The sequence below is a fragment of the Lolium rigidum genome, chromosome 6 (assembly GCF_022539505.1).
Source record: "Lolium rigidum isolate FL_2022 chromosome 6, APGP_CSIRO_Lrig_0.1, whole genome shotgun sequence".
Lineage (NCBI taxonomy): Eukaryota > Viridiplantae > Streptophyta > Magnoliopsida > Poales > Poaceae > Lolium > Lolium rigidum.
The window spans coordinates 87922495-87949254 of NC_061513.1; the positions used below are offsets into that span (position 1 = coordinate 87922495).

The window sequence follows — 26760 nt, forward strand, 5'->3', positions numbered from 1 at the left end:
GATTAATAAAAAAAGAATTATATAGAAAAGTTTTCTAGGACTAGGATAAAAGAGTGATAAATCTACGGAGTACCGTTGCCAAATTTATAATGGGATTTGAACTGCAACATCAAAAGTTTATTTTTGAGTGTCTACATTAGGTTTCCTCGCAAAACATGGATATGGACTAGTATTTCTAGAGAAGCATATATGCTTGTTATCTCAATAAATTTTGGATGTGGGGTTGTTATGCAACTAGCTAGACCTTTCTCACTGTGCTATACAGTACACACAAACTAATTGGCATGCATGGCATCTCACCTATTGAGGCAATGTTCTTTCTTGCTAATTAAGCCATATATGCATTACTATGACATTTCCTTCAAATACCATGTCAAACTAGCACATTATTATATAACTTGATTACTCGTCCAATTTCAGCAATGTCTCATATCCTAATAACTTGACCATTCTATTTGTGCATCCATTTCTAGTAGAAATTGTCAAGTATAAAAAGGTATGGATTCATACTCTTCAAGGCACCAACACAATCTTGACCTTACAAGCAGTGTCAAGAGGCCATGGAACTGTTCTCTAGCAATTCTCTGAATAAACAACATGGATTTTGTCAACCATGGAAAGTGACAATTTAAAAAAACCTAGCCTTGTTTTTTCATTGCTAACTTTGTATTCCTCTTCTTTTTGCAAAATGATTTGACTATACATACAACATGCTTAACGGAACTTACATTAGTATTCCTTTACGCACAATGTGGGTATATTTATTAATTTTCATGTTACGTATTCATAAAGAGGCACCCGGTTCTTTCATAATCTACAAGATTTGTTTTATGTAAAATCACTATTTCCTAAATTACGCTAAATATTATTTTTCTAGTCATTGTAAGTTGGCACCTTTTGCGTGTGAAGATATATTTTATTAAATGATAGAACACGTCCAACTTGTTCTCTCCTAAAGTGTAAAGCAACCAGTCCTATAGTATCTCCTTTGGTGTTTCTCAACTTTTAAAAGGAATCAAATTTTGTTTGTTCTATTCAAGTTGCCATATCAAATAGCTCTTAACCCATCGTTTTTTTATTCGCGACAAGTTGCTGCATTTCACAGCATGAGGGCCTCCTTAAACTAAATTACAAAAATTCCTTATGCATTTGGCATTTCTCAGCTTGAAAAGGATTCAAATGTTTTCATAGACCAAAACAACATGGGAGAATTGTTGGTGGCCATAGCTTATATCCCCCGCTGTCTCTAGGTCGCATGCCTAACCGGTAATCCAGCCGTCCTGTAATCCCCCAATTGCGAGCGCTCGTCCCCGTCCGGTCTCCCCGTTGTCCCTGTCCTCCCGTCCGTCCATCCATCCGAGCAACTAGCAAGCTCCTCCCCCGAGTTATTGCTCCTCTCTCTCTCTCTCTCCAGGACGCCTTCTCTCCTACTCCCATCCACGACCACGACCACCGTGCGTAAAAATCCCCAACAATGCCAGTAGCCTTTGTCCTTACATGGCCAGGACCAGGCGCAGCAGAAGCCCTCGCTCTCCCTGCTACCACTTCCTGCTGAGACAAGAACCAGATCGCCGCTCCTCCTCCGGGCCCACCCACTAGCCAGCCAATTCATGGATCACCGGAAGCAGCAGCGGAGCGGCGGCAGCGCGGCCAAGAACGGCGGCGGCAAGGGGAGCGGCAAGGCGGGGGGCGGGGGCAAGAAGCCGATCAAGGTGGTGTACATCTCCAACCCCATGAGGGTCAAGACCAACGCCGCGGGCTTCCGCGCCCTCGTCCAGCAGCTCACCGGCCGCCACGCCGACCCCTCCAAGTACAGCGCCGACGACGAGTACGCTGCCGCGCAGGCGCAGAAGGAGCTCAGCCCCGAGGGGAGCGCGGCTGCCTCCACGCTGGACGCGGTTGCCCCCGGCCCCGCCGCCGCGCCGGAATTCGCCGCGGGGCCGTACGGCGACGGCGACGGCGACGAGGAGGGGGAGGACGACGACATCTTCGGCTCGCAGCTGCTGGACACGGACTACGCCATCCTCTCGCCGCCGCCACTGCTCTTCGACTACCCGCACGGCAGCATCAGCAAGGTGTAGTGACCAGTCACCCGACCCTCCCAGCACGCTTGCATGTTAGTTTGACGCGTGCGCCGCCTTCTTATTTGCATGTCACATGATGATCTCGCTGTATTGCATGTGTGTGTCACCATAATTTGTGCGTGAGAATATTAGCTAGCTCCAATTTAATCCCTCCATCCATCAGCCCTCCATGATCAGCCTCTGAATTCCCCCCCGCGCGCGCATGCCATTATACATATATATGTATATGTATGTATCTCGGGTCCCCGTCTTCTTCTAGCTTTCCCCTTCAGTTCTCTTTGTGTGGAGGAGGAGGTTACTGATCGACTCTAGTGATGCAATGTACGTCATGTACATGTGTGAATATGCCTAGATGTTAATTTGAACAACTTTTCTCAATCCTGTCTTCGATCATTTCAAACTGTTTCTCTGATTTTATGGACATTTTTTCATCCACTGCCTTCTTATTTGGCATGCTCACCTGCCAATTTCTGCGATCACCCCCACTTGTGGGTGTACTCTCGGTATGGAGACCTACCGTGTTCGTCACCTCTCGATCGTGCAGCTGTACCCAACACGCTTGCCCTTAGCGATCGATCAGCTAGCGATATTAATTGTACACCACGCGCCATCTGATAATCGATCGATCAGTACAAACGTGTTTCCGAGATTCTCGCAAACTGCGATCGATCAGGGGCCAGACTGAAACGATCGACCGTGAAAACGTCAGCTTTCCATTATTAGATCACGTTCTTTTCTTTCCCCTTCAGCAATTCTTGGGCGATCGTGATAGGAACCGAGTCCACAACCAATTCGATGCCTTCCTGTTTTGGTTCTTGTTCAATATTGTTCCGGTTTTTTACTTTCTTTATTTTCTTCTTCCAATCGTATTTGCCTTATTTGGGTGTGCTGCTTACTTTAGTTTGTTCCATGCACGATTCTTTTACATTGGTTTGTCGTTCCATAACTTGCTTTTCTGCTCTTTTATTCCTCTCTGATTTTGTTTATTCAACAAACAATAAATGATTGATTGATGCTATTTTTATTTGTTGAACTTTTCTGCTTACATCTGCTGCATATATATTGGGGTTGATTTGTTCTGTTAGACGCTATCTGTTTGACATTGGTTGCTGCACCATTTCGCTATATTTCTTGACATCTGTTCAATAACTGTTAGGTCTCGTAATTTACCACAGACCCACGGAGTAGTCGCCGTTGTTTAATTGATCTATATATAGCCATAGTACCGATTAAACTCGACGACATAATATCATGGCATGCGTAGTTATTTCGGTCATTGGTAGTTTACATATTTAATTGTTCTTTGTCTATTAGAGCCCTCTTTGGTCTAATGCAATTTCATAGGAATTTGAGGATTTTATTCCTTAGCATTTTTCTATACGACTAGGCTAGCTAGTAGGATTGAAAACAATAGGAATATTTCCTATATATGGCCACTTACATGTAATTTTGAACTAAAATTTGCATCGAGTCCGACCTCATGGTAGTATTTCATCTTTCTATGACAACTATAGACCTAATCCTTTAGGAAAATCGTAGCATTTTTCTTGTAGTTCAGCCAAACAACTTCTACAAGGGATTCCTATGTTATCAATTCATGTAGAATTTAGTGTGTCATGACAAAAAAATCATTTGTTTTTTCTACTCCCGCGTTCTTAGAATGAGAAATCCTACGAACCAAAGAGGCCCTTAGGAGCGTATTACTCCTCTCCTTACCTGAACGAAAAATACACTTTCCATGCTAAAATTTTCTCCCCTTTCTGGGATGCCACATATATATTACATGTTGGTAGTAAGTCTTAGAAACACTTGTTTGACGTATAATTATCGCTCTGTATTAAATTTTTCAAATGAAATCTTCTCTCATATGGAATTTCCTCTTTAATTTCTCACATGGAGTATTCCGTTTTATTTTGAAATGTAGATCTCCACATGTAACTATATCGGTAGGGCATATCTTCACAATGCATGTGTGTGGTTTTATTATATCATGATTATGATTGCAATATATGTTGATTACTACCATGATTTAAAAATACCAATTAAGCTCAATATATTTATTTATAGCCTCTCTAGTGCTATTTCAAACCTAAATTTATCTGCGTGTATCATTCTCTTAATGCCGATTTATCGATCGGTACAAATGACACGAGTCCCTTGTTTGTGCCAAATATGGTCCTTATGTATAATTAAATGGAACTTGACTTATCTTTATTGCCTCATACTTTTGACTAGTACGAGCAAGTCAATTTTCCACTTTGTAGCAATCATCAATATTGTATTGCTTTCTCATCAAATTCTATGAATTATGATCAATAATATCATAATTTTACATAATTCAAAAATAGTCATGGTTAGAGGATATCGCCGATGTCGAGGGTGCTGCCAACCTAAGGATTATGTTACCTGTCCACCAATATCTTCGCAACATTTTTTTCCCTCAACTTCGGAGACACGCCAACAAACATCCTCCATTGAGCTACATTCTCGGCATGTCATTCCTCATCTATGTGGACTACGCATGCATCTCTCTACTCCAAGGTGATAATATGATAGTCCTTCACACTGATGAGGCGGGCAACAGTTGAGGAGATTATTCTAGGTTCAATCCTTCTTGGTCGACGGTACAAACGCGGTGGCAACAAAGGAGGTCATGTCGGGATTTGTTGTACCTCAACGGTGAAGATGAAACCTTCTTCTTGAAATCCGACCATAGTTGCATCCTCAACTCCAGCGACAACCACCTCAGTTCTCCACCCCAGGTAAGTCTTCGACTCTTCGTGTCTCAAATTTTGGGATTCCAAAAGCACGACAGCTAGACAACAATTAGAAACGAATTTTATAATTCGATTTGCGGTCTCACTTGCCATCTACACTCTATCACTTGCCATCTACACACTAGCCCACTTAGTTAGAAAAGTGGATATACAACCTAGCCACCAGGTTTAAGTCCTCACATATGCAGATTTGGGTTCTTATTATTTAAACAATATCTCTATAAGGGCTTCCCTATGGTAATCCTTAAAGAAATATTAATTCGGACATTAGGTCAAATTAAATTCATGGACACCAATATTGACATCCCAACACTCTCAAGTAAAAAGTGAGCCAAACGTCCATTAGACCATATAATCTATTGGCCTACTTAGTGTCGTACCAGTCCATTAGACTATTGATCTATTGTCCTGCTCATTTTCCTACGAACACAAAGGCCCCCTAGGTTATGATATGTTAGAGCATCTCCAGTCGTCCCCACCATAGCCCCCCCCCCCCAAAAAAAAACGGCTTTGGGGGGCGTCAGACGGAAAAAGTCGCCTAGCCGGCATCCCAATTTCAGCAGGCAAAGGCTGTTTTCCCATCCAGCGCCGGTCCTGAGCCGCAATCAACCCACAGGGGGGAAGCGGGGGCACCGACGGAAGCTAAAAATGGTGTGGGCCAGTGTTGTCGGTGAGAGAGGGAAAATATTCCCACCATTTCCCTCTCTTTTCCACCATTTCACCGCCCCGTCGTGGCAACTCCCGCCATTTCCCTCACCGCCACGTGTAGTTGCCTCCTCACCGCATCTCTTGTGATGTCGTCGAGGAAATTCAATGGCCCACGTCCCGCTGATGAAGGTGAAAAAACCGCGACAGTAGGAGGAACGTCCGCCAACCTAGACAAACGCCTAGTGGTCGGTGACGGAGGAGTCGTCTTCCACCGCGGCGGGTCCCACGGCTGGCATTTGATTCAACGTAATATGCCGCCGAACTTGCTTTTCTTTTGTATTGGCAAGACTATGGACTAGCGGCGATTTGGGCGAGGAGAGTGATTGCCTCGCCGCGTTTTTTGATAGACTAGTTACGCCATTGTTGGGCGAGAACGTGTTTATTCAAAAGCGTGGGCCAAAAGGCCGGGTTTCGGAGGCCATTTTGGGGGGCGCGGCTGGACCCCCCCCCCCACATAGAAATCTTCTCACTGGCGCCCCCCATTCGATCAGCAAATGGCCTCCACCGGAAGCCGAATGGGGGGACGACTGAAGATGCTCTTGGTGCTTACCAGGGCATTTCTCAACTATACTAGTCACGCTACATCGGCTTACCATCTTTGGCTTGGAGTTTACTCAGCCTTGAATGCCTTTAGCTTGCGCCGACTATCAAATTTTATGATCGAGTCCAATATCTCTGATGGGATTCACAACATAAAAAGAAAAAAATCTACGAGATGCGAACAAAAGTCAAGATCCAAACTATGAGATGCTAGTAAGGAGAGAGAGAGAGAGAGAGATCTTCATACCCTTGAAGAATACGAGGGGGGACATTTTAACAACGTGGTTGATGTATTCGTTCCCTCCGCGATCCAATCCAATCAACACCGTAACGAGCATCGACTTTGAGATGTGCACACGTACGACTTGATGACGACTCCTTCTCCTCGATCCAGCAAGAGAGAGGGAGTAGTAGAGGAAGAAGGAAGGGCCAGCACGGATATGATGGCTAGGGTTGGGGTGCCCCTGCGCCTCCCCTCTATATAGGGGCTGGGAGTGTAGCTAGCTTGCACCCTTCCAAGTTGTGGCTGGCGGCCAATTGGGGGGCAACTTGCCCCCCAAGTTTGGTTGCCCCTAGAATTTCCCCTTTCGGTGGCCGTGTGGGCCAAGCATGGGCCAAGAGGGGTTGGCGTGCCTGGCCCTTGTAGGGTATGCTGCCACCCCTTGTGACCATATGGGCCCTCTAGGGAAGGTGGGCCCCATCGCGGGACCCTTCAGACACTTCTAGAACCTTCATGTACAATACCGAAAAATCCTGAACTTTTTAGCAAACCCTACATATTTTTTCCTACATATGAAACTTAATCTTTGGTCCATTATCAAGCTCTTCGCGTTGTCCTGGATCCCATCAGAGATTCCGAACAATCTTTGATCTCATAATTATGAATATCTCATTACTACCCTAGTGGCATTGAACGTTAAGTGTGTGACCATCTGGGTTTGAGAACATGTGGACACATAACCAAGACATCTCTTCGATCAATAATCAATAAGGACCTAGATGTCCATAATGACTCCCACATATTCAATGGAGATCTTTATCAGTTCAACCATGATGTCGAGGATTCAAATATTCTTGTATTCCATTCCCTTCGTCTCGAGATTTGATTATCGGTATCATCATGCTTAGTTCAATCTCGTTCCTTACAAGTAATATTTACTTGTATCGTTATACAACATTCTATGTGACTAATTCATTAGTCACGTGCTTGCGAGCCATACCGAGTGATCGTTACCGAGTAGGCCCAGGGTGTATCTCTCCGTCGGACAAATTGCACTCTTGACTCAACAAGAACTTTTTGAGATACCTAAAAGATACCTTTATGATCACCCAGTTATGAAGTGACGGTTGATACCCCCAAAGTATTCTTCCGGAACTAGGGAATAACATAATCTCATGGTCCAAGGATTCGGATACTTGACATTGGGAAAGCTACATCAATTAAAACAAAGTGATACAATCTAATTACTTTGCTTAGTTGGGTCTATCCATCACATCATTCCCCTTATTAATTGACAACATATATATATGGTTAGGAAATCTTAAACATCATTAATCAACAGGCTAGTCTAATAGAGGCTTACTAGAGACACGGTGTTGTTTATGAAACCACACAAGTATTATGCTTCTTGTTAGTACAATTCTAGCATGGATTATCAACATTTGTCATGAACAAGAAATATGAAAATAACAATCTTTATTATTTCCTCTGGGAAATATTCCAACAATATTGGTCTGATAGCCGATTAACCGGCCGGTATATCCCGAATTTCGTCGACTATGGATATCATAGCCCGATATATCGGTCGGTAGTCTTGTAGGACTGTACATTATATCAAAAAAATCATTTTCGTTGATACAAGGGCAAGGGATCAAGGCAACACTTTTGTCCAATACTCCAATGTTGATTCTTGCACAATATATTTTACACTATTTAGTGCCATAACTTGGGATTTGCAAAAAAAAAAAACTAGCTGATAAATAATCGCAAATAAAATCGATTAATTCGGTAGATAAACGATTAACCTAATTTGAGGCTGATCGAGTAGTAAGCAACATACAATATATTAAACATTCCTCTTTTGTTTGCTCCATCTGAGCTTTCTATGAATTTGTGGAGAAAGAACACATATAAAAATTACATGAGGTATAACTTTTTTCTAGAAATCCCATGTAGAAACACAAACAAAGAATCCTTGATGGTCTCATTCCTTTTATAACACGGGATAAAGGAAAAATATTCGCGAGCATTGCAGTTCTACAAATTTGTGTTGGAAATCCTTCAATCCAAAGATGCACTATGGCTAGTTGTTAGGACAACATTTTCTTCCAACCAACAAGAACCTGATCAAGAATGGTAAGAACAAATGTTGTGTGTCCATTACCTAGAAGATCAAGACGTCTTCTCTTTCAGGCCCTTTTCCTATGCGTACTAAGCCCACCTGACGTGAAATACTAGATCACCAACAAAGATCATCAATTGGGCATACTAGGACCAATGTGCATAGTTCTTCAGCCTAAAGGACATAGCTAGGTACTAGGCCCTTGATCATTTGCTTGAAGTCTACACCCCGGTTTGCATGTACAATCGACGTGGTTTTATGTCACGAGTGAAGTGGACGGTCCTAGGAGGCTAGCATTTTTCTCCCTCTCGTCGATGTCACCTACCTGCCCAATACCCCCGTCTCTTGGCCCCATGATTCACTGGAAGGGAATGTTAAAAATCAATTTCTCGATCAAGATTAGTATTTCTATTTCCTTCACTCTTCAACATTGTACGCTCCTACATGAATATTAATAATGTAAGTTGTAGACATCATACCTAAATCCCATAATAAAATGCAAGTCGCAAACATCATACAAAACATACCTAACATATAAAAAACCCTCAATTCAAACCGAAATGTAGCATCATTAGGCTAACATCCGCGGCCGCGTAGACGTGTAATGCTTGCAACAAAACCTTTTCATACGCGGTGAACGCAAGAACAAGACGAGGAGATAGGCCACAATGATTACCACTAGACGCGCATACACGGAACTTGATATAACATGTTGTGTAGTCCTCATTCCGCTTGATCCCACGAACAAATCCAGCTTCCACAAACTTCTTCGTGCTCACGTTGATCACACAACATCTCTACCGATATCCACATGTACATGAGGGAGTGTCGGCGTTGGACTGCTCGGTCCATTACGACAACAAGGACTATAGTGGACGTGCTAGGGTTCCCAACACATGGAAGTGTGTGCCATAACTTTCCCATGCATCCTCCTTCTATATATGGGAGTAAATGTGGACATACATTACTTGTGGCCCAATTATTGAAACCCTAACATAGTTTTCACAAGTCCAACCCATTACCTTAGTCCATGACCAGTTCAGGTCCAACCCAACCAGTTCAATGTCAACCGGATCACATCCATTAGGCTCCATCGCTTAAGTGTGTGACCTCACAGGCTCATAGAAACCCGAACATTGTTGGAGTTCAACTTGCAATAGATTAGTCAGCAACGACTCCTAGCATAACATTCCAACTCCCAATAACTGCTAAGCATAAGATGAACCTTTTCGGATGTGACTTATGTCTAAGTCCCTTTGCCTCGCAATATACCTTGTCAAGCTATATGCGAGTTAGTATCATCTCTTTAATAGCTCAACTCTCTTCTCGGTCAGTAGTATATGATTCCATTCCACTAACTCTTAATCGACCGCCTCGGTGAACACTTAACCGACGCGTGCATGGCCATGCTTCTGAATCATATCTCCGAGAGGCCCGGAGGATATCTCTCTAACTGGAGGGGCAAAATCCCATCTTGGTTCAGCGCTTGGCAGAACCTAAGCCGGCCGATCCATAACTCGGATCGTGCGATTAGCTTAGGTCTAAGGATTCCATTGGTTCAGACCGATAAATTACAACTTGCTCAATGACTATTTGTATGGGTCAGTCTGACTCGCTAAACACTTTAGCCAAGTCAGTGTAAGTCGGATTTGCATCACCATACTCATGAGCGGTGGAACTGGGTCATCAGCTGACTTACACATTAGTCTAGGTTTATGTGTTTGGAACAACCTTTCCAACCAAGGATAATCTAGTATGAATAATATGAATACATAGTTCCATACCGAATCACATATTCAATGATACATATAAATGTTTATGCAAGGACAACTTAACTTTTTGAATACATTAAGAAATAAATCATCCATGATTTCCTATAGGACATATTCCGAACAACAACTTTCCCCTTCCTAAATATAGAATTATCGGACCAACTATCCCGAATGTAAGGATGGTTGACTTAGAAATCATAACCCCATCTCCATCCACCTAGCATACTTGCATGTAAATTAGGATGAAAACCATAACCTGAATCCCCATTGTGTACAAGCCCCGAACCTCAACCCCAAATCCTTGTTCGCCACATTCGTATTAAGATGTGCAGGAGTGGATGACTTCAACTATCATAACACAAGGTTTTGCAAAGGAAACATTGCCATCTTGTCGAGCGAAAGTCTGTCGCGGTCATATGCTACAAATGGAAGGGGGTGCCAATTTGGCCATTGCTCGACGGGGGCGCTCGAGGGAGGGCAGTGGTTCAACAGTGTGAAATGTGGAGTGAGGGGGTAAGATCTATCGTATGGTAATTAGAGCATGGGTGATTATCGCACGTGTTCCCTTGGGGACGTTTTTGTCCCGCGTGTATCGTCTCCTCCACCCTTGTGTCACCTTATTCCTAAGTGATCTTAGACTAGTGTAAAGAGCTGAATATATCATTCCTCTGGAATGTGGCCCAAGGGTGCTTATAAGAAACTTGTGAGCATGTAGTTTTTTTTCGAAAATGGGCACTTTATTACTTAAAGCAATAGACTCGGCCTCTGCATAGCTAAGATGCACACAGCCGCACAATTATCTATTACAAAACCACACTGATATTTGCAGACAAAACAAAGTTCACGGAAGATAAAAAAGACTAGCTAGGTGGATCCAGCCGTAGGTCACGCTCCGCTGCCACTCATGTTGGGAGAAAATATCCATCGTCGTATCCTCCAACCGTGAAGATACCTCCGTAAAGAGGTCTCGATGCTCCACCCACTGCAGTGGCACCCAAGAGCGGAGCGTAGTTGTGCACCAGTATATGACCTGCAAAAAGGAGGAAGAAATATTATTGAATATCTTGTCATTTCTACATAGCCACAGCGACCAAATAATTGCAATCGCTCCCATCCTAATAAGACGCTTAAACCTAGCATCCAAACCATTGAGCCAGTTGCCAAATATATTGAGAACACTACGTGGTGGGTATAAGGTAGACCCTATTTGGACGGCTGACCATATAGACCGAGCAAACTTACATTGAAAGAATAAGTGTTTGATTGTCTCATCATGATGACAGAAGACACATTTTTTACTTCCATGTCAATTGCGTTTGGCAAGATTATCTTTAGTACGAATGACCCCACGATGAAGATACCATGCAAAGACTTTTGTTTTAAGCGGTATCTTCATCTTCCAAAATTTTGAATTATTATCGACTAGAATATCAGGCTGGATAAGAGCATTGTACATGGAAGCTACTGAGGATGAGCCATTCCCGGTAAGATTCCAACGAAACACATCCGCTCCCCGCGTCAATTAAACTAACTCAAGACTGTAACAATTCCTGCCAAGAGGTTTGTCTGGGACCGATGAGACTTCTTCTAAATGCCACATTTGGTGGAAAGTTTCCATCACCTTAGAAATCATATCGCTTTTGTGGCGCACTATATTGTATAATGCCGGATATTATTCTCGGAGCTTGGTATTACCTAACCATTTATCCTCCCAGAAATGAATTTCCGACCCATCTTTAATAGAGAAAGATCCATATGGAAAGAAATACTTCTTTGTGTCCATAAGACCAGCCCAAAAATGTGAATCTCCTGGTTTCCAAAGAACCTGAGATATAGCCTTTGAGCCAATATATTTTCTCTTGAGGAGTGTTTGCCATATATACCCTCTTCGGTAAGTAACTTGGATAACCATTTACCGAGAAGTGCTCTATTCTTGATCTAGAGGTCTTGGATGCCAAGTCCTCCATGATCTTTGGGTTGACAAATCACACTTCACTTAGCTAGTCGATATTTACGCTTCTCATTATCCCCTTGCTAGAAGAATCTTGATCGGAAATAATCCAATCTTTTTAAGACTCTAGGAAGTTGGAAGAAAGATATCATATATAGTACCGTGTTACTTAGTACCGCATTTATGAGAACTAATCTTCCTCCCATGGACAGTAATTTACATTTCCAACTACTTAATCTAATATGTAGTCTTTTCCTCGACCATTTTCCATTCAGCATTGGTGAGTCTCCGATAATGGTTCGGAATACCCAAGTACCTAATTGAAAATTGGCCTTGGCCGCAGCCGAAAAGCTCAGCATAATCTGCAACATGGTCTTGGGCCTCATCAAAACAAAACAACTTGCTTTTATGGAAGTTAATTTTTAGACCCGACAAATGCTCAAATGCTGAAAGAATTAACTTTAGATTTCGAGCCTTTTCGATGCCATGATCCATAAAAAGAATTGTATCGTCGGCATATTGAAGAATGGACAATCCTCCATCAACAACATGAGAATGACCCCTTCAATCTCACCCTCTGACTTTGCGCGTTCAATCAAAATAACAAGCATATCGGCCACTATATTAAATAGCACTGGCGATAACGGATCTTCATGTCTTAGTCCCTTCTTGGTTTGAAATTATTTTCCCACGTCATCATTGACTTTAATGGCAACACTACCCCCCCCCCCTCGAGACGAAACTATTGATCAACACACGCCACTCATCAGAGAAACCTTTCATTCTGAGAGTTTGTTGCAAAAAAGACCACTTAACCTTAGGCTTTTCAAAGTCAATCTTTAAAATCACACCATTCAACTTCTTTCTATGCAACTCATGAACAGTTTCATGGAGGACTACAATCCCATCAAGGATATTTCGTCCTTGCATAAAAGAAGTTTGTGAAGGCCTAATCACATGATCAGCCACCGTGTTGAGTTGGATCGTGGCAACCTTAGTGAATATTTTAAAGCTCACGTTAAGAAGACAAATAGGCCGGTATTGTTGGATCATTTCTGCTTCATTAACCTTCGGCAATAAAATAACTTCACCAAAGTTTAGCCTAAAAAGTTCCAACGATCTGCGAAAAGAGCCAGCAGGTCAAACTTGATGACATCCCAGAAGGACTGATAAAATTCAGCTAGAAAACCATCAGGACCAGGGGCTTTATTATGCTCCATTTGGAAAGCAGCTTTTCTTACTTACTCCTCAGTGTAAGGCGAAGTGAGAAAATTATTCTCCGCTTGAGAGACTTGAGGGATATCCTCCGTTCTTGTCTCATCTAACGAGAAATTACTTTCCTCTGGAGCACCAAAAAAGCCCTTTATAATAGCTCGTAATATACGACTTTAGCTGTTCATGACCCTCAATCGTACCCTCATCCTGCACAAGAGTACGAATAAGCTTCTTCCTATGTCTGCCATTGGCAACACAATGGAAATACCTTGTATTGGAATCTCCCTCCAGAATAAATTAGGCCTTAGATTGTTGGTACCATTTCAGCTCCTCGCGCAAATATTTTGCGATTTCCGCATTTGATTGGCTTTTTTGCTCAATCTCTTCTGCGGAAAGCGGTCGAACTTCTGCTTTAGCTTCGAGGTCATCTATGATAGATGAAAGCCGCTGCTTTTCTTTCTTAAGAACCCCAGTTGTATGACGTGTCCATCCACAGAGGTGTTTGCGTACAACACGCATTTTGTTATTCCACTTCTGTATCGGAGACATACCCACAACCGGTCTTTCCCATATCCTTTTAACCACGGTCTGAAAGCCTTCCCGATTCAACCAGCCGAGTTCAAACTTAAATCAGCGGTTAGAAGGAGGTCTAGGTAAACTAGTGGATAATGAGATGGGAGCATGATCCGAAAGCCCAACAATACGTTTTAGCACACGCACCGTCACCATTGGAAATTTCAATTCCCAGTTGGTATCCATGAGTACGTGATCTAGTTTTTCTTATGTTGGCTCCGGAAGATTGTTAGCCCAGGTGAATTGTCTGCCAATCATTGACACCTCCCTCAAGTCCAAGCTATCAATGACCGGATTGAATAAGAAATGTCAATGATTGTCAAAACTCCCCCTGTGAGAATAGGATGAGGGTTTTCCTTTGCTAGATTCACCAATTCGTGAATAAAGGCGGCCTTAGAAGCTTCCTGAGCAGCACCATACACGGCGACTAGACTCCAGATGAAATTGTCTGCTCTATCACGGATGTGGAATTTGATATGAAAATCCCCAACCGAATGTGCTAACACTTCCATTGAGTCCATTCTGACACCGAGTAAGAAACCCCCAGATCTCCCACGGGGTGGACAGGATATCCAAGTAAAGTCTATACTACCGGATATACGATTTAGAAGACTTTGGGAGAAATCCCGTCTCCCCATCTTAGAAATAGCCAAAAAAAAATCCAAATTAAGACCTCTGCTATTCGCAAACATGCCATTCATTGGGAAACAATTGGAGATTTGAAAAAATTTGACAGTTTCCGCGGTTTCTTGTTAGAGGAGGATTTGGATTTTTGGCGAGATGCCTTTAGCTCATATAAAGAGTAAAGGTCGTCCTCATCCAAACCCACCTCCGACACTTCACCAACTAGGTGAGAAAGAAGCTGACCATCTGATGTGGCAATCGCTTCCTCCTCATCTAAATAGGTGGAATCCAACATGGTCGAAGCTTTTGGAATAACCGTAAGACGATCAAATTCCATGTGCTTCAAGACTCTAGTTGAAATAGATATCTCTTTTTTGGTACTACCTAGACTCGCCCCTAAACTATTAAGCTTACAAGAAATAATAGGCGATGAAAACCAAAGAAAAGATTTAGATTTATGAGAAGACATCATACCAGCGTAATCAAGGTTTTGCGCCGCTTTACGGCTCATCGCCTTCTGCATGGAGTCCTCGTCCGTGACTGTCCCGCCATCTGCATCCACGCCAATCTCCCACTCCGCCTGACCAGTGTGAGCATGTAGTAGACCTCATGTAGGGAACCAAACAGAAGAAATCCCGATTTGGGGTCCTGGTTGAACTAAATGCAGGCAAACAAACATGCCAAAAGAAAATGATCACTCAAGTAAGGTTTGCGGTATCAAAAGAACAAGGAGGTATATAAATATAAATATTGTGATGTTGATTAGGCACGGAGTGAACAGGTCTTTGCGAATAATTACAGCTTTGGCTTTATCATTATGCCTAATTAGACTAGTTGAAATGCACAAATCATAAATATGCTAGGCACAACTAAGTGCACCAATACCTTTGTCTAAATTAGGCAGTCGCAGTCGCGTGACAAGCAAGCAATTTTGAACTCTACATAATATTATAGATAGAGAACAAGAATGAAATGCACTAAAGTGAACAAGACAAGTTAAGCACATTGTTTATTCCTAAGTTTGGACACTATTAGCCTAAATCTAGTCTCACCTTACACTTTGTTACTCACACAACAACGATTTTTTGTGTGGACCATAGTGGAGGATTAACAAATGACTTGTGGTAGAGGCAGCCTCCCCAAGCTAGAGATGTGAACTATAAAGGCTCAAGGTCTAAAACCGTTGGAGGTTTAGAAGGTTCATCGACTTAAACCAAGCAGAAGCATATTTTAAAATCATCCTTCCTCGAATGGTCGTGGAGAAGTGTTTCTTTGACACTATACCCATAGAGTCCACAAAGCCTCAATACTCTTGGGCCATGTCGAGATCCAACAAAGAGTTGAAACAAATAGTATCCCATTTTAGACGTACATGTTCGATACTATGTAAGACATGCACATAATTCTACCGAGGGTGCTCGGGACAACATATCGCCCTCTCAGGGGAGTCCCTGGTGTCATAGATCTCGACGATCATCATTGCCACCCTTGACCCTGAAGATTAGGATGTCTCTCTTGTTTAAGCCATTTTCATGTGCATACTAAGGCCACCCGACTTGAAACATGAGCTTAATGGGAAAGATAGTCGATTGGACATATTAGGAGCACCGTTCATGGATCTTCGATCTGGCAGACCTGACATTCAGTCCCTTGATTAGCGGCTTGAAGGATTTCCTGATGATTACCATCATGTAGATGTCATCCAAGTCGATCGTCACGTAGAACTACCATAGTTGTATCTAATCAGTGAAGAGGTTGATCCAAGAAGGTTTGGATGTCCCTTTACCTCTTGCCACCAACACCTGCCCACCCAATACCCTCAACTGTCTGCCTAACAACTCATTGGAAGGACATTCTCTAGACAAGGTGAACCAAGAAAATGGTTGGCATCATTTTCTCCGTCGGTATAAATATGTCCTTCACTCTTCACCTACGGGTTCTCCTATATGAACATCAAGAATGTACCTAAATCCCACATCAATTGTGCAACTCCTAAACACTACCACCAAAAACAATCTAACATTTTAATCCTAAAGGGAAGAGATAAGACTATATAACTTCCCCAAAAGATAGCAATGATGGACCAACTTTCCCCCAAATGTAAGCACCGTCTACTTAAAGTTCATAAACGCAACATACATGCAAGTTGACTAGGAAGGAAATGGTTACGACAATCCCCATTGTGCACAAACCTCAAACGCAAATCCCAACCACTTGCCTACCACGTTCGTTGTAAAGAGTATAGGAGGTGTGGAGCCAACGATGTAGAATGCGCCACCCCTTATGATCTGAAAGGAGACAATGATATTTTTTGGAGTCAGAATGTACCTCTGTCATACGCCAGAAATGTAAGGGGAGATTACTCACGAGGAGTGCTCGAGTGTTGAAAATAGTTTAGTTGAGTGGACTGTGGAGTGAGGGTGTGAGAGAACACGCGGGATGAGGGGGAGTCGGGAATAATGGCGCATGTTCCCTATGGAATGACCGTCCTTTATGCGTATTGCATCTGCCACCTTTGGGATACCTTGCGCCTTAGCGAGCCTTACATATTGCAAATACACAAATGAATGTTCCTTTAGAGCACAACCTAAGGGTGCTTTAAATAGCGTGCAATCTTGTCATGCCTCATGCAGCCAACCAAATACACGAGTTTCACATCTAGCAAGAAAACATATCCGCCTAAAGGAAATGATGACTCATGCATGGTAGAGTTTTGGTAATCAAAATAATAAGTGGATTACGAAAATCCCAATAGATCTAAATATTGACTACACACACGATTTAATATGCATTTAAAGTACTAATTAGAGATTTGAATTCATCATAGTATGTAGTTAAACTAGTTAGACTTTTCAATCATAAATCATATATGCTAGGCACAACTAAGTTCAAAAATATTGTACATCTAAATCATGTTTTCCTTAGGTGATAAGTAAACAATTAATATCTAAATAATATATATTACAACTTGAAGTCTATGTTCTCAAAGCTTTCTACAAAATAACAAGAAGAATCACCATGCAACCAACTCAAAAAAGGTGTAAAGTAAAGAACATGATATGCAAGAGAATATTAGATGTATGCCACAGTTCAGAGACACGATCTTACATCTTCAATAGAGAGAAGAAATCATGGAGTCCCACGATCAGTAATACCAAACTTAGTTATTCATGATCTAAGTTCATCAAGATATTTTCCAACTTCTGGTGTATCTTGAGGTGATATCCAAACCTTCCCAAACTTGTTGAGGCCGGTATACACACCTTGAATGTTGCAACTGATTCGTATCCGTCAAGGAGAAACCAACATCCAAGGAAATAGATTTTGATCATGTGGCTTGGGACACTTGATTTATGTCCAGTTAAGGCTAAACTGCTCCTCTTCAAAATGATACCTCTATAAAGATGAACTCTAGTCCATGGGGAAGGAATCAAACAAGCTTGAAGAAAAATCACCAGCAACTTAGAGGTCAAATTTCTTACCTAGGAAACATTGGGAAATCTAGTGAGTTGGTTCAAATTACATAACTTTGTACCAACAAGGCCGAGTAATGATGATATTCAAACTAGCAACACTATTGGCTTGATCAAGGTTGCGGATTTCGACAACAGAACACATCAATGAAACATAATATCCTAGTCCCGACTTCAAACATCGTCATATTAATTTTTAAGTGCTCCAAAGAACCACTTACCACTATTGATGACAAGTGAGACTCTCTAAGGCCTATATTTCAAGCAGGATTTCCAAGGAACATAGCCACTTCTTGACTAACAAGCACCTGTATAAGGACACAAATACGAGGATATGGATATGGGGACACATGCTAAAATAGTTTCTACAAAATAAACTTACAAAGCTCCGTCTTAGAGATGAAACAAAGCCATTGCTTGTATAACAAGTCAACCTTCCGATTGAATAACTTGCTCTGGTGAAAGGAACATTGTACTCAAGTTTATCCTAAGAAGGATCGTTGATATCAAGCTCCTTCTCCAGTGATTCCTTGATCAAAAGAAGTCTATTCGGCGTGATTAAGAAAATCATGTTTCTACATTTTGAAGTATGTTAAATCGTTGAAAATAGATAACCTCATGCTATGATTTAGGATGCAATTCCTAATAAATGTGGCATCATTTGTAGCCTCTTTGGTAAATCAAAGATTCCAATTGTCGCAATAGTTGTTCTTTCGAATCACACATTATTGAATGCAAGGTTTAGAGTGTGCACTTTCGCTCGAGGGTATAGAAAATATTCTTGTATGTTGCTAGATCATCAATTCAGAGTTTAAAATTTGTTGCATTATCTATGACCACTTGGACCAACATTCACAACTCTAATTTCCTCAATTACTTCCTTCAACTTCTCGAAGACAAATTTCCTTAGATTTAGGGTTTGCACAATGCAAGGAGTCTAGAAAATATTCTTGTATTTTCTCTTATCATTAACTTAGGGTTCAAAATTTTCTGCAAAATTGTCCACTTGGACCACATTGCCAGCCCTAAGTTCGTCGATCACTTCCTTGGACCTCTTAAAGATGAATTCCCTTAGATTCTAGTTATTAAACAAAACAAGACACAAATTAGCAAGCACTATACAAAAAATTAAAATTCAAAGAAGAGGTAAATTAGTTAGCTACTAAGATATAATTCCTTCAGTGCTTTTAGGAACATTGAGATACCCTCTTAACTAGTTATGAAGTTCAAAAGTGTTTGAATAGTCATTCCATTTGTTAGTCCATGTAGATTTGATAGATTCTAGCATCCTCTTAACACATGCTTCCTCTCTTTGCCAAGGATAGTTGTCATGCGTCTGCTATATCCCTGAGGCCCATACCCACCCACGTTATTATTTGTATCAAAACTATAGGATACTAAATATTCTCTCTTTTTCATGAGAGATTGAAACAAGCCCATCCAACAGACATGAATAACAAGTCAACAATTTAATAGCATGCTTACAAAAATGTTGTGCAGAGTTAATATTATACACCTGGAGGGTCCCACCCAAGCCTACATGGACAAAAGTCAATCCAAGTCTAACCAACAAAAGTCTACAGCGATGGCATGGTCAACAAGGTCAAATATGAAACTCTTGAAGAAAGAATCACATTAGGTGGAGGGACAAATGGCTAATTCAAAATGAACCTTGTACTACTCTTTCCTCAAAATCCCCCTAGAACTAGTGGATCAAGTTTAGCTATGCACCCTTCCCACCTACCACCTAGGGTGGATTCGGTAATTTTTCGAGAACCCCTAGCCTATATAAACCCCCAGGGGGCGAGACTCTTTCACATCCAATTCAATACAAGAGGGGAGAAGGCTAGAGCATCAGACCTCGTTCGGGAGCTCTAGTTTCATATATGAGTAGCCTTGTTCGACTTAGATCGATGTCGCGTAGGATATTGACTTCATCCACGGGAAGTCTCGTTCGGACTAGGGTCCATTTTCAAACCAATTACTCTCTCCTAAAATAAGAGTGGTTGCGCTCCCACGAGGTAACCGAACCTATTTAAAGAACATCGTTGTGTTAACTCTTCCAAAGTGTACAACAACCTTCGGTATAAGGCTGAAGTACACCTCCCTATTAATCACTACTTACTCAAGAACCACATTGCTCAAGACACCATCTAATTTTAGCTTGATCTTTTTAAACTCAACGGTCATCCGGAGTTGAAATTATCATCTGATGGGCTAATATATAATCATTTTTCCTATGCAAACTCATGATGACACCTAAACCCAATACCAAACCATAGTAGCCAAGATCTCTTGAGAGTTACAATGAATTATTCTCTTGAACTCCCTTCTACGAGACTTTTCTTTGACAAAGGACCTTCATCATATTAATTAGGTGGGGTTTTAACCCCACAAAGAGAAAAAATTACATCCAAAAACCAAAATGAAAGGGTACAATAATTTTTCAGAAAGTACTTACCTTTACAAGCAATTAGACTTGACACGTCGAAGTGCTTTTTCTGGGAAAGACACACCACTTTGCAATGAGCAAGAGCAGTTGAAAAAAATCTATCGTCACTGACCAACATCGACGATGCCAAACACTGGACACCACAAGCTCTAGGGCCTCCTATGTGCTCGCCAACCATAGATCCAACAGCTTTCTCGACAACTGTGCATGAAAAATACCGAGATATAGATCTTAATGGAGCATCACTGATTTAGATCAAAGTCTTCTACGCTAAACCTCAGGTGCACCAGCGGCCCGTTTTTAGCGCATCAACTCGAATGACAAGACATATGCAACAAGCATGTACATGAAGTAACCAACAACAACAAACGAACGCTACCAAGAGCACCCGATCTTCAGAATTTTTTTGAAGTGAAACCAACGGCATAAACTCTCTAGAAGTTCACAAACTAGATTCTGGAAATCAATGGCTTCTCTCTAGTGCAAAATAAACATAATAACCATAAGTAGAGGAAAATTGGGGGAGCCATATCGGATGAGATTAACACATGCTCCTTCCCCAAATAATTTCTCCCATAACATGAGGGGAAAAACAAAGTGATAGGCAAAACATTGGAGTAGGACTGTTTCCGGATTAAATCTAGCGCTAGGTCAAACCAGATGCAGGTATCGAGAAGAAGAAAAGGTGCACAAGATAAGACCTAGCACGGATCCAAAAATACCCTTACCAACATACACATGGATGTTATTAGGTGATGGGCCTCCAAATCGTACCTTGATGTAACCGGTGACAAGGACGCCATTGGGAGCAAGAAGGAAATGACCAGCGAAAGCATGGTACCTCCTTCAAGTTGACATAGAACCCACAAGAAACTCAGTAAGAAACCTAACAATAGAGACATCGTCGGTATACAATGGATTTACATAGGAGAAGAGAAGGGCACCGAGCCCCCTATCCGCCACCGCTCCCACCGGCAATGTCGACGAAGAAGAGGGAGTTTGTAGACGGTCAAAAAGAGAAAGGGAAACAAGACCATAATGTACTCTTGTAAAGTTGTAAGAAAGCCCTTCTAGAGACTTTAACATCCATGTCTCAACTCATGAGCCCACCCATGCATGGCCATCTCTTCAAAGCATAGCTTGAACCATTTACCTCGACATCAGTGTCTCCCTCGGCTTAAATCATCTCACGCATGGAAATATCTTTAAGCCATGGCTTGAACTCCTTGACTCAATATCATGCTGCCTCGTGGTTAATTCCTTTGAGTTCCACCATGGAACTCATCTTGATCATTTCATGATCTTCTATTAAGTTTATCCTTAATAATGTTTGCTTCAATCGATGAACTCAATTTTGACACTCGAAGTTATTTTTTCGTTTCTTGATCTTATATTCATCTCATTAAATGAATTTATATTGACGCATATGTTTTTTTGGATGTTATATGACTTCAAATATAACCAATATCGAACCTTCATATACAACGCAATGAGGAAGTGCCATTAGTTACCAAAACCATATTTAGGTGTTTGATGCATTTTCAAATTAAATCCCAACAAGTTACCACAAGAGGTCAGTAGGTCACCACATCTGGAAACGGTGTTAGGTTGACAAAGACCAGAATTTAGATGTACATCGTGCAATCGCGGTAACCCTACTAACAAGAGTATCCATGTGTGATATTATTTCCAAGGGAAATTTGTGGAAGGAATTTTGCAATAGTAAACCGAGTTGGTGAGGGTAATAAAGAGATGAACAAATGGGTTCATGTGATTTGGATTCAATAGGTCAAATCTAGATAATCCTAAATGCTCATTTAATTTTTGAATCATCCATGTAGATAAGCAAGGTTCTAGTCTCATGTCCGACTAGAAGATAAGATATAAAGATGAAGAAATTAAGTGGAGCAAACTATAGTTGGCAATCATCAAGTCACAAAAAATTCTGATTGAAATAGATTATCAGAGCATGACCAATATGATAGTAAATTTGGTTTTGGTGAGTCCTAGCTAAAGAAACATTATGGAATTATACACGTTAAAGGCTTCCAATTACACTAAACTTTCAAGTATGTGCATAAATGAGATACCCAACCTAAGAATTAATGAGTAAAATTTTGAAACACAATGTTGGCATTATTAAGACAGGTCTAAGTGAGTGTTTAGTGTAAAAAAGGAGATGTGAGCACAAAGGGAGTTGTGTAACTTTTTTTCTTTGATTTTGGAGGTTCCACAACCCCACACTCCATCTTGGAGCATATTCGAAAGAAATTCGCAAAAGGGAAGTTCTTAAACTCAAGGCAATCCTCACGTCCACATAGATAGACTACGAACCATTGCAATCTTTTAGATATCTCCACAAGCACCTACACGATCAACTACACTCTAACATCATTGTTTCTAACAAACCAAGAATACTATTTCTCTGGCTTTTGATCGAGCCAAGAGGGTCAAAATAAATGTGATGCATTACTAAGAAGAATCGCTTATTGATAAATCTATAATATATCAAGGATTGGTCCTCACAAATGAGATAACTCATTAACTTTCCGAATGATGGCTAAGTCGGTCAACGATGACATCTAAGCTTCCAAAGAAGGTTAATCAAGAGACTAGATGATAAACATCTTCTCAGCTTGTACGTTAGTACTAGGATAAACCGGGCTTGGTTATTGATGAAATCATGAAATTAATGAATGTTGCAACAAATTAGTACTAGTTTAGAAGTTATTTTGCATCATTCACGTTTATAGAGAATTTGAGAATGTTATTGCATTTAGAAGGAAAAGGGGAAACTTTGTGCATTGATTGAAGGATACCAATTTATTTCTCCCCACATCGTAAATTCTTGTGTTCAACTTTTAAAACACATGTCATGGAAACCAAATATCTTCATTTTCCAACCATTGATACATTTGTGGGTTTTTAGAAATATACAAGGGAGTGTCTTATTTTGTTAGGTGCGGAGATTCTGGGGTTATATGGCAACTCCGTGAGAAGCGCTTGAATTCATTTATCGTTTGACAACTAGTGACCTATTGTGTGTATTTATAATACTCTTAAAGGGCCATGCTTATAGTATGTATTGATATTTCTCATTTGGTTGAATACTTCAGCTTTTCCCACAGGTTGACATTACAAGCTTATATATTTATGCATTTTCCAACCATTGATGCATGGTACTTTTGAGCTCTCTATGCTTGGTTGTACTCTTAAATTCCACACTAATGAAAATCCACTCAGTTTCATTATGACTAACACTTAAATGTATCAAGGCTCCACAGTTTGCAAAATTCGAACTGATCTCTATATCTTGCTGGTACCTTCTATATTCATAAGGAGTGCACTTCTACTCTTTTTTGCAAAACATAAACTGTAAAAATCCATCTGCAGTCAATAACATAGTACAAAATAAGTATAAGTTCAGAATACAGTGTAAAATGCATTCAACTAACCATTACATGGAACCTACTGAATAGTAAGCAAACAAGTGCAGGCTAAAAAAATAAAGTAAAGTACTCAAGTAGTTTAATTATATTAGTTAGTTTAATCTTGCATGTAGTTCTGCCAATGATATCATGAAAGATAGCTGTGGATAAACACATTAAAAATAATCAAGGTAAAAAGAGCAGCGTCTAAAATTTATTTTCTCTGAAGTGGAATGAGTTCTTGAGCTATTTAACTGAACCACCCATCCATATTGCTACCATATCATATGTTCATCCTTTTGGGGGGTTCTTAAGAAAATAGGTCACTTTCTACCAACATTTCAGTACGGGCTCTGAATGGATATATGACTGACTGCATTTTCAATGTTTTTCGGTAGATAGTCTTTTCAATTTTGTATGTCGTTCTGATGCTCATCAAATGTTATTTGACTGAATCAATAATCTAGTTTCCTCCAAAACTCATGACATGCATTCTATATTGTGTATTAACTATTATAGCATGTAGTCTTGTGCTGTGTTCTTGTTTACTGTACAAACATGAAGATTAGTGTTTACTGTTGATGAATTCGCTTTTTATTTAAAAGGTGTTAGTTTCAGCAATTCAGTTAGTTCAATGATACCAGGTATAATTATATTTTACCATGCAAATAAAATTAAATCAAAAACTACCAAAAAAATCTGAACTTGTGTAAAAACCAACATTAATCTTTTATTGTGAGAAAAAGCAACATCCTTTTTTTTGTGTACATTCCTTAATTGTGAATCCATAGTTTACCAAACTTTCAGTCTAAAGTAAATTAGCACTGTGCCTTCTACTTTGGTTGGCAGCCACCAGGATACCCAGCTTCTACCTTGGTCGGCACCAGGTTAACAGATTCTAGAGCTCACTAGGATATCTCAAAACTAGTAGTGATTACTGGCTTGTTAATTACTTTCTCTCCTGATCGTCACAAGCACTGAGCTTCTCAGAATCCTTTGGATGTACTTGTTGAAACGAAAACTGCTCTTATGGTTATCTCGGATTTTACTCTTTTTCAGTTTTACCACACAGTTCATCTGACTGCAGAGCAATTGAGGTATTGGTGAATTGAATTCTTACTAACCATAACCTTTCCTTTTTGGCATCCGTAGAGATTTTCATTGGGCTAAGGGTAGAGCAGTTACGCTGTAGCGAGTACAATTTCCAAACTGTCCCCCTAAACTGAAAGTCTGAACCCATAAAATGAAGCCCTCAAAGAATTTGTAAGCTGGAGTCAGCAGATGAATTAGGATGTGCACGCATGAGATAATAGATATACAGAGGCCGGAAATAGTACTGCAACTTCATATTTTTTAGAACAATAGAACTGGGTGAAGGATAACAATCAGAGATCATCAAGCTTGCCAGTAGCCACTATTCTGAATCTTTGCAAAGAACATGCTTGTTGTCTGCTTGCTCACCCTGCCTCTCCTGTCTTACTTGGTAACGCGTGAGATTTTGTCTGCTTGCATAGTGTTTGGTGGTAAAGCTGGTTGATTGCTCGGCTGGAGATTTTGAATATAGTAGTAGTCTTTTTCATGGTCTTTGGTTGAACTAGCTAGAGCATGAAATTTCACATGGTATCTGACCTACAAGGTCCTAGATTCGAATATCTGCCAACACAGTAATAAAAATAAAAAACAAATATTTGTAGTCTCCCTAAAAAACTATGAAGATCTACTAATTATCCTATAATATATGATTATGTTTTGGATAAGGTCTGTTTATACTTACAACCGACCTTGTAGTCAACAACTGATTTGGCCAAAATAGCATTTTAGCACGAGTTAACTTTACATTTTTTTCCGAAATGGGGAAAAGCCCTAGCCTCTGCATCGATCGATGCATACAACTTTTTATTGCATTATTAAAGATGGACAAGTCGTTTTGGCTTTGGTCATTTCACGTGTCTGAATTCATGCAGTCCAACACAGTTCTCACCATACCATCAAGGGTGCCTAGTTGCCACTCGTATATACTCTATTTAGAAATTCAATTCTTTTTGGTCGAGCATATCCTTTTGGTCAACGGATCTAGCAAGATCAGTTTATTTCATTATTTCAAAATCATAATTTTAGATAAATCTTCAAAAAAATCTTGCCTTTTAGTGTGAGGCTGAAATACAGTCCTAAATATTTGTAAAAAAATGAGACAGCTTATGACCATTGGGAAAATCATAAAATGACTTGTGCTGCAGACAGTCATGCTCTAGTTTTAGCAAATGTCTTGGGTGGCCATATTTTGTAAAAATAAATGCTATAGTGCTAAATTTGAATCCCCCGACCACCTGGTTTTTTTTATAATCATCAAATATTCAAGCCTTCCGACATAAAACTTTTAAGGAGCCGACAATGTTGGCTAAACCACAACTTGTGGAGCTAAGGGCATTTCCGTCACATTTTGGACACCAAAAGTATTCGTTTTGGTCCGTTTGGGGCATCCCGTGGAAAGGCTAGAGGCCCACGTCCGCCTATGGTCCGTTTGGCGGGGTGTGCACCCAACAGGGCACCCCATTTGGTCCACACTTGCCATATTTTGGGCATTTTGCACATAATAAAATGATACTCCCTCCGCTCCTTTCTATAGTGCCTATAGATTTTTGGCATTTGTTTCACAATATAACACTGTAGCTTGGCTTTTTTCAATTACCCCCTCCACCGGTCAACTCCCACACGACATGCATGAAAAAAAATCCATACAAAATAGAAACAATTAATTCAGATTCCTAATGCATGGTCCCAAGGATTGCTTAGATTTAGGAAGTAATGTTTTTCTTTCCTT

General features: G+C 40.7%; 1 protein-coding gene across 1 annotated transcript; it reads left to right on the forward strand.

Moving 5' to 3' along the window:
- The first annotated feature begins 1337 nt into the window (after positions 1-1337).
- On the forward strand, positions 1338-24851 carry LOC124662921. Its single transcript, XM_047200702.1, has 2 exons — positions 1338-2075; positions 24789-24851. Exons 1-2 carry the CDS (start codon positions 1611-1613, stop codon positions 24849-24851), a joined length of 528 nt encoding a protein of 175 aa, XP_047056658.1. The 5' UTR covers positions 1338-1610.
- Positions 24852-26760: the final 1909 nt, after the last annotated feature.

Excerpts from the sequence above, each read along its gene's own strand:
- LOC124662921 (XM_047200702.1), top strand. The coding sequence starts at position 1,611 with ATGGATCACCGGAAGCAGCAGCGGAGCGGCGGCAGCGCGGCCAAGAAC. Across the intron at positions 2,076-24,788 it reads CGCACGGCAGCATCAGCAAG|CCACCAGGATACCCAGCTTC; the intron begins GTGTAGTGACCA and ends TTTGGTTGGCAG.